The following is an 8,780-nucleotide window of genomic DNA, read 5'->3' on the forward strand; positions in this document are numbered from 1 at the left end:
GAGTAGGGAGTTTACATTAGCCTTTTCATTTCCAAATGAAGTTACATTAACCTCTTCATTCCCAAATGGAGTTAGATTAACATTTTTAGCAGCCTAAAATGTATATTCCCTTCCCATTCTCCTGCCCTTCCCTAGCTTGTCATGCATTCTTTCCAAAAATTGAGACTTTTTAAAAATGCTGCAGGATATGGGACAAATTATTAAAAATCAGGACTGTCCTGCCAAAAGCAGGACGTCTGGTCACCTTAGATTAGATTTAACTCAGAACTGCTGACTACAGAGAAGCTTAAACTCAGAGATTTTTCAGGTCTCTTCAGCCTATCAACCCCACAGTCCTGAGAAAGCCACTCTTCTGGTGACCTCAAGAAGGAATGCCAGAATCTGTCCAATGTGACAACATTCTTCAATGGCTTTTCCTTTTGAGGAGTGCTTTACAAAACCTTCCTAAACCAAGAAGGTGCAGGGGTGCTGGTTATGTAGAACTGTGAGAATAACTGTCTCCTCTGCTTTTTACTTTAGTGAAGTTGATGAGTGATCAAGAAGACAGCAGTCCTCTGAGTTACAACAGAGTAGACTAGGGCCACTTGGAATTTATGCTGGATTTTGCCTGCATTATCATCTTACACAGAAAAAGAGAGGACTCACAGGAAGAGAGTCCTTGGGAGATTGGGGGACAAAAGCAAGTGTACAACAACTGTCTCTCTAAATCCCAAATCTAAATGTCAGAATACACGCCACTGTTGACCACAAACTTTGTTAGTTTTTGCCAGAGTTGTCACTAAGCACATGAGGCTGCGTGTGTGAGGACGCCAGGTGGTGGCAGTGCTGAGACACTTGGGCCAGGCTGGAACTGAGCTTTGTAGATGTCACTGCGGGCTGGCATTTTTGAACTTCACTGCAGAGAGTATTTAATATGTATTTAAATGTTCACTTTGCCCAACCTTCCCGGCAGCAAGTCATTTGTCTAATGGCTCCCTGCATAATAGGGGTCATGTGGACACCAGGCCGGGGCCATCCCTGGCCAATGGCACTCCAGTGAGGGGCTCTGGTGCCTGCCCTTGCTGCCACCTCACACCCTGCGCTGTACCTCATGCCTGGTCTCTGCTTGTCTGTTTGCAGGTTTGCAAAGGTTCTGTGAAGATATAGAAATGATGATTGGATTTCAGCCTAACATTTTCTGGAAAGTCTGCTGGGCCTTTGTAACCCCGACCATTTTAACCGTAAGGATTGCATGCTTCATTGTGCAGATAGCACCCTGTGTGTTTATGTGATGTGTCACATTTGAACAGGTGTGATTGCCTGTGAGCCTAGGAGCTGGTGGAATGGGTATTATTCTTGTCTTTTAGGTGAGGAAACTGAGGTTCAAAGAGATGAAAAGGCTTCCTAAAGGTCCCTCCTGGTCAGGTGCAGAGTAAGACTCATGTATGGGCTTTTGGAATACTTCTGTGGAACATCTCCCATCCTGTTAGTCTGCCTTATAGCAGAGTGCAGTTACAGCCAACATTTCCCAAGTGCTAACCATGCTCCAGTTTCTGTTTTTGGTACTTTATAAATCTTGCCTCACCTCTCTCTTGCAACAGCTCTGCAAGGTTGGCATTATAATTTTCTCCATTTTACAGATGAGGAAACTGAGGCCTAAAGTTGTGTTTCTTGCCTTGCATTGCACACCTAACAATCAGCAATAGCCTGGATTCAAACCCAGGTAGTCTGGCTCCAGAACTCATGCTCTAAATCCCTACTCAATACAGCTACTCCACAGCTGATACAATATTACTTAGACTTTTATTGCTTTTGAGGACTATCTTGTCATCCGCAAGTGTGATGATAACATTTTGGGATCATCTGACGCTCATCTTAAAGATGAGGGCCTTGCATGTGTCAGTAAATCTGCATAGGAACTTCATATGCACATTTGACCACCTTTGTTATTGTGTCACACAAGCTGCCAGTTTTGCCCTTGTCCACAGACCAAGCACAGTGATTGGCAGAGATCTTGTCTTTTTTCTGAGTTGGGGCATCATTTTAGCAAGACTGGAGGCAGTCAGATGCAGTTCCTGATTTACCCAGTAGGTGGCACTATAAACCAGATTAAGACCCTTGTGTTTCCTATGAGGGTACCAGTTTTTTTTTTTTTTTTTTTTTTTTAAATTAAATCATAGCTGTGTACATTAAGGCAGTCATGGGGTATGGTGCATCTTACAAGGGTACCAGTTTTTCTAAAGGGATACAAGACAGGATGAAAGTATAATTGCAAAGAAAATTCATTCTCTTTCTCTCTTCCCTCTCTCCCCTCTCTCCCCTCTCTCTTCTCTCTCTCCCCTCTTTTCTCTTTCTTCTCTCTCTCTCCCCTCTCTTCCCTCTCTCCCCTCTCTCCTCTCTCTCTCCTCTCTTTTCTCTTTCTTCTCTCTCTCTCTCCCTTCTCTTTCCTCTCTCTCTGTCACTGTCATAAGGTGAGTTTTAATCAAAACACCTCAATTTCTTCTTGTAAAGCTAGAAGTTTACACAGCAAAAATCATTCATCATTTAGCTCCCTCTGAATTGACGTGGACATCATACCGACACCCACATCGGTACCCATAGTTTATAGACTGTAATTTGTCTGAAAATGACCACCAGGTTTAGGACATGAGGATTGAAAAAGATTAGTAAAGGCTTTCAGTCTCCTGAACTCAAGACTGGAAAGCGTACGGAGAACTCGAATTTACATAACTAGTGGGAAGAAGATGTCTGCTGAGCACCTTGGGCTGATTCTCAGGCCCTGGGAGCTCCTGGCCTCTGAGCTTTGCCACTGTCCCCGGTTACTATCACACATGATTCATTCTTGGCTGAAATTAAACTTCGAGTCTGTTCTGGATTCTATCTTCCTTTTCCTTCTTTCCTAGAAGATACTAAGCTTCAGGGAATTTTATCATATTTTGCAGAAACATATAGTAATAACTACTACTTGCTGAGGTTATGAGGCAGGCACCTTACAAACTTTGTTTCTAAAGCCTATGTCCTCTCTGCTACATGTTACAAATGTGTGAACTGAGGCTTGGAGAGGTTAATGAACTTGCTCGAGGCCACAAGGTTGCCGGTGGCAGAGCCAAGTATCGAATCCAGGCTTCAAGCCCATGCTCTAATATATTTTTTAAAACCCAATGCCTGCACTTCCAAGTGGAAGTTTGGCCAGTTTTAGATTAAAATAGTCCTAATCTTCTTAGGCGCAGAATTTCAGGAAAAAGAAATTCAAGGGATTTGCTGTATTTTTTGAGAAATTCCTCAATTGTGCTATGCTATACTTGATGTCTGTTATAAAACTCATTGTCAGAAAGTTGTGGAGAGATCCCAGAAAGTATCCTGAAGCAGACGACCCCCCCCCTTCTGTGTTGTTCAGGGGCCATGGACAAGCAGAAGTGGTCCATTCCATTATCATTACTATCAAGTGATGAGTCTCTCTCCAGTGCCTTTTTTTATTAGCATCAGCAAAGAAATGTGGGTGGCAAATGGGTACGTTGCACAGGTATAGGGAACGCTCCCTGGAGGACGGGCACAGCTACACCTCAGACTTTAACCTCACAAAGCAAGCCATGTAACTTAGTCCAGTTTCCTCTCATAATAATCGGAAATAAAAACAAACGTAGGCGGTCCCGACTCAGTGGCCACATTATTGTTTCTTGTGGCTGTCAGAGGGCAGAGTTTTTTCAAAGTTGACTTGGCAGAGGGCAATTTATGGCACAGAATAAGTTTACACAGATAAGTTTTACCTGTTTTTGTGCAACTGGAAATGGATGTCAAAGGACCAAGCCCAGCACTTATTTGTTGCCATTTACTCTTCTATAAAATGGATATCTTCGGTGTGCTGGAATGGCTCAAATGATGGGTTTAAATTACTTCGGAGCCTCGGAAATGAAATTGATCATTTTTATATGTGCCTCTGTGGATTTATAGAACTATAAATATTCTCTGTGCAATTATTGTATACATAGTCAGATCACGTTACTGAGTTATGCCTGCACAGAAGCAGAGGCATTGCTGTTTATATAGTAAATGAAATGGAGCAGCTTACCGTAATTACATTAGGCCATACTTCCGATAGACTGGTTAATAAAGCTTATAACTCAAGGGGCAAATGTTTAAAAGGGGGCCTAGAGGAGACATCTCTTTCCATAGAAGCCTTTTTCACCAGTCGTCTTTGGGCTCGTGTTGCCTAGAATTGATATACTGAATTATTGTTGCATTGAAATGATCACTTGGCCCCAGCAGCCTGGGCTTTGCAGTGATCATACAGATGCAGAGAACATTCGTATAGTGCGTCACGTTTTTCCAAAACACTTTCATATATTATCCCTCCTGACATAATTCTTTCCAATCATTTTTGGGCAGTTATTTTATGGCTTAAGATAGGAAGAGAGAGGGAGGGAGGGGGAAAGGATTTATGTGGGTAAATTGTTCTAGGCTGTTGCTGCTACAGGCAGGGTGGGTAAAGGGAGTCTTAACATTTTCAGGGAAATCCCCCTCTTTCCCCACAAAAGCTGGATTGTAGGAGTTAGAACCCTGGCTCCATTGTCACGGGTGCATGTGCGTTCCCTTGCTCCTCTTCAGCTGCCCTCGCCAAGTCTTCAGAGGGGTTCTCGGAGCTGTTGCCAGGCAAAGTGTGCAGTGATAAGAGATAATGGGCCGAAAATACCTCACAACCTCTCCTAAAATCGACAGGGGACTCTTGAGTAAATATCAGACTATAATTCTCCCAAAGCCCCTGTGCTGTGTACATGAAATGAAATGTATCCATTTTATAGCATGGAAGTCTGAGACGTAAAGGTCCCTGAGCTAATTAGTGGCAGATCCAAGCTTAGCTGGCCTGTCTCTGGGCTCCCGGCTCACCCCTTGGTGATGATGCCTATTCACCTTGAGTCATTGGAGAGGGAGCTGGGCATGCCTTCTCTTTGTCTCATAGCTTATTATAGGACCAAGCTTCTAGCTCAGTCACCACTTGGGACCACTCTGGCTCTCACCCAGCCACTAACGCTCCTGGAAAAGTATCATACCTCATTCAAGGAAAAAGCAAAGTAGATTCAGTTTCTTTACAAATGAAAATTTATAAACTTAAGGCATTTCTTATAACAAAAGCTTGATTATCCATTATAGAAAGTACAGACAACTCCTCAACCCCCCCCACCACCCCCTATGCATGAGTTGCCTTGGTGTTTACCCTGTAAACGTGTCTTCTTGGCCCATCTCTATGTATTTACACAAAGGCGGCACGTCTCTCAGTTCCCACAGGACAGCAAGGTCAGGTCAGCAGCTAAGTGCGTGTCATCTGCATCTCTTTGAAATTCAATTTCTTCATTTGAAAAATGGATTAATAATTCTACTACTCTTTCATGGGCGTAAAATGAGATAATAGATACGAAAGCGTCAAACTCATAACGGGTTTGATCTTGTTCAACGGATGAATAATTCATGTCACCACCCTAACGCGTGTGTTTCTCTTCTCTCTCCAGTTTATCCTTTGCTTCAGCTTTTACCAGTGGGAGCCCATGACCTACGGCTCTTACCGCTACCCTAACTGGTCCATGGTGCTTGGGTGGCTTATGCTGGCCTGTTCCGTTATCTGGATCCCCATTATGTTTGTGATAAAAATGCATCTGGCCCCTGGCAGATTTATTGAGGTAATTCTGTCTGCTCCTTCCTCCTGCCGTCTTTTCCCAAGGGAGAGCCCCGGAAAGCTCTGTACGTTAAAAAAAAACAGCAGATTCAGTAAACTTATGCAAGAGGGAGACTCCGTGATTAAGTGATTATAGTTGCCACCGTTTCTATTAAACCCATTTTTATTATGTATTGTGCCTCTAATGGAAGGGCTCAGCTAGTCAGCAAGTGGGGCTGTTATTATGCTATTCCTCAGTGTGGTGACAGCTCCGGGGAATAAATGATCGGAATGTGTCCTCCTTCGTGGAGTATCCTCCTCCTCTGCCCTCATCCGCAAATTAAGTCTCAGCATTTGGTTTTTAACCACACATCAGATTCCTCCCCTCCTGATGCTCCTCTCTGTCCAAGCCTCCTTTCTCACAAACATCTATGACTGTTAAACTTAAGATCACTATCGCTCTTCTGTTGGGCCTGTGTTGAGGATGATTTGAGGGGTCCAAGATGTTTTTAAATCTCACCCTTTGCATAGAAAGTAGAAAGAGTTTCAGGGCATGGCTGGTGTGAGGTAAGACTTGCCTTTTTGATCAAATAGTCCCTTGCTGGACCCATTTCCTAGTTCTAATGCAAAGCATCTCCACCCTTACTCCAGAGTGGGTGGGAAGGGGACTGCCACTTGTGCCACCAGTGAAGCCTGGTCAGGCTTTTGTTATGTATGAGAAGTCACTTGCTCAGGCATGCTAGGAATGGTTCAGCCCTGCCTTTGTCTTGAAAATTCGAGGATCTGGCATTTTGGACTAGATCGGTGCTACTGAGTGTTTGGTCCAGGGCCCAGCGGCAGGACTATGGCCTGAGAGCCTGTGGGAAATGCTAACGATCAGACTCCAGGCGGCTCAGTGGAACCAGAATCTTAAGGATGTGGGACCTGGAACCTGGAGTTTAACAAGCTCACCAGGTCACTGGGATGCATGCTCACTCGGATGCATGCTCACTCGGATGCATGCTTTGAGAAGCATCACACTAGACCGGATGATGGAGGGCAGAAAAGAGCAGCTGTGTGGACTTAGCTCCTGGTCAGCCAGGCTGAGAGCGGAAGAGGCCTCTGGAGCATCTCTCTGAGGGTGCAGGAGGGGGCAGCAGGATGTGTGGGTTCGTGAACAACACAGATGTCCCCGTGGCAGGGAGGTAGTCTTGGTTTCCACTGGACTATGGGAACAGTCTTTGTAAAGGTAGGTTAATAGGCGTCTTCTTACTGAAGCTCTATTCCACTTTTCATCCTTGAGAAATTCTGGTTGTTATCCCCTTGAGGCAAGTGACTTCAGCCGACTGAGCCCCAGGGAGCCAAACTCCTGCCCCAGATAAACTTCCCACCCAGCTGACCCAGAAATCTCTCTCCTTCTGAACAGAACCAGCCTCTGTTACTTTAGTCTTAGGCTGAAATTCTCTAAACTGATGAGTTGGCTATATAAATTTATTATGGTTGATTTGGGACATAAAGGTTGCAAATTGATGATTAAGGAGCGATTAAACCAACAGCTCTAAGAACCAGCTTCACTTTAATAGGTAATAAACATATAATTGTTCCCTTGTATATAGTCAGAAATATGTTTTCTTTCCTTTCTCTAGAAAATGTTCCAGTCAAATTATGTTTTCCATAAAAATTTTAGTTGCGGGTTTAGAAACATTCCCATTATTTTTAGCTTACCTGCAAAAACCCACATTGCTGAACTAAGTCAGTAGCATACATTGTGTCAACAGATAATGAAAATCTTTGCTCACTTGTGGCGATGTATCTTTGGGGTTGTTTTTCCTCCCCCCCCCCCCCGGTCATTTGTATACTTTTGGGAAATGTGCTAAACAAAATCCAATTATTTTGATGTAGCTGCCCACTGTTGAGACTACAAAACAAAAATAATCGAGCACGTGTCTTTTACAGACTGGGTTTGGCAGTGGAGAGAAGCTTGCAGGTTCTCTTCATTTGAGAGGAAAAAATGGATAATTGAAATCTGGGCCCTTTCTCCTCTGTTAATTTTGTGCAAAGCACACACAAAACAATTATAATATTGCTTGCAGAATGATATAAATAATTTCAGGTGAATCAAACTAAATGTCATCTTCACTGTCCCTGGCCTAGTTAATTAATAGGGACTCGTCTTCCTAACGGCCTCTTTTGGTAGGTAGCCTCTTGGCTCACGCAGGGGCTCTAGCAAAAATGGTCACAAGCAGGGCGGGGATGGGTGGGGGGTGCCTCGTGGAGGAAGGTGCATTACTTCTGTGACCATGTGTGTCTTTGGTTTCTTTGCAGAGGCTGAAGTTGGTGTGTTCGCCCCAGCCAGACTGGGGCCCTTTCTTAGCTCAACATCGCGGGGAGCGTTATAAGAACATGATCGACCCCTTGGGAACCTCTTCCCTGGGACTCAAACTGCCAGTGAAGGATTTGGAACTGGGCACCCAGTGCTAGTCCAGGGGTGTGGGGTGGTCCAGACTCGATCCTGGTTTTCCTCTCTGCCTCCTCCTTATATTTTCCCCGCCTTTCTTCCCATTTTTCTTCTTCCTTCTCCCCACGTCTCGTTCCATGTCCATACATGAGAGTGGCTGTGTAGAAAAGTAGGCCGTAGTGTCACATGCCATGGTGAAGAGCTGGACAGTCCCCTTGAAGTGCTATTTCCTATGTCCAGGGTGTCTGTGTTGGGTACGGTTGGTCCCCTGAGCACACATTCACCCTGCAGGGGCTGATCAACTAGGTGAGTGCTAGTGGGTATGTGTGGTTTGGTTAGTAGAGAATTGTCCACTGTGGGTTGTCATTGCGGGGTGTGTGCCAGTAAGGCCTCTATAGAATAGCAGAATTACAAGACTGCTAATTTGGACTTGCCAGCACTTAGAACCAAGCTGAACAATGTAGTGATTTCACTTAGACACAGAAAGTTCAAGACAGGGTATTTTCAGAAAGTCAGCAGTGGACAGAAAATGTTTTGGATGTAAGACAGGCTGGTAGATTTGGACACCATTGAGATAGTTATGTTTGTATTTCCAAGTCACAATTGGGCATCTGTTTCCTTCATTTGGACCAAATTGTCTCAAGCGTACCATGAACTCAGACGTTTCACTCTCTGTACCCTCTGGGTGAAGTGTGAGTTCTCTTCCCTTAGCTTCTT

General features: G+C 44.4%; 1 protein-coding gene across 2 annotated transcripts in view; it reads left to right on the top strand.

Annotated features, from left to right (window-relative positions):
* The window catches only part of SLC6A5 (solute carrier family 6 member 5), a 54,420-nt gene extending 46,137 nt beyond the window's left edge, over window positions 1-8,283 (top strand). For both annotated transcript variants that reach the window (XM_003781181.1, XM_023510311.1), the window contains 3 exons: window positions 1,120-1,220; window positions 5,484-5,651; window positions 7,931-8,283. In XM_003781181.1, coding sequence (XP_003781229.1) covers window positions 1,120-1,220; window positions 5,484-5,651; window positions 7,931-8,086 — 425 coding nt within the window. In that variant the 3' untranslated portion in view covers window positions 8,087-8,283. The remainder of the gene's footprint in view (window positions 1-1,119; window positions 1,221-5,483; window positions 5,652-7,930) is intronic.
* Window positions 8,284-8,780: the final 497 nt, after the last annotated feature.

Source organism: Otolemur garnettii, unplaced genomic scaffold (assembly GCF_000181295.1).
Source record: "Otolemur garnettii isolate 467f Iridium unplaced genomic scaffold, OtoGar3 scaffold00001, whole genome shotgun sequence".
NCBI lineage: Eukaryota > Metazoa > Chordata > Mammalia > Primates > Galagidae > Otolemur > Otolemur garnettii.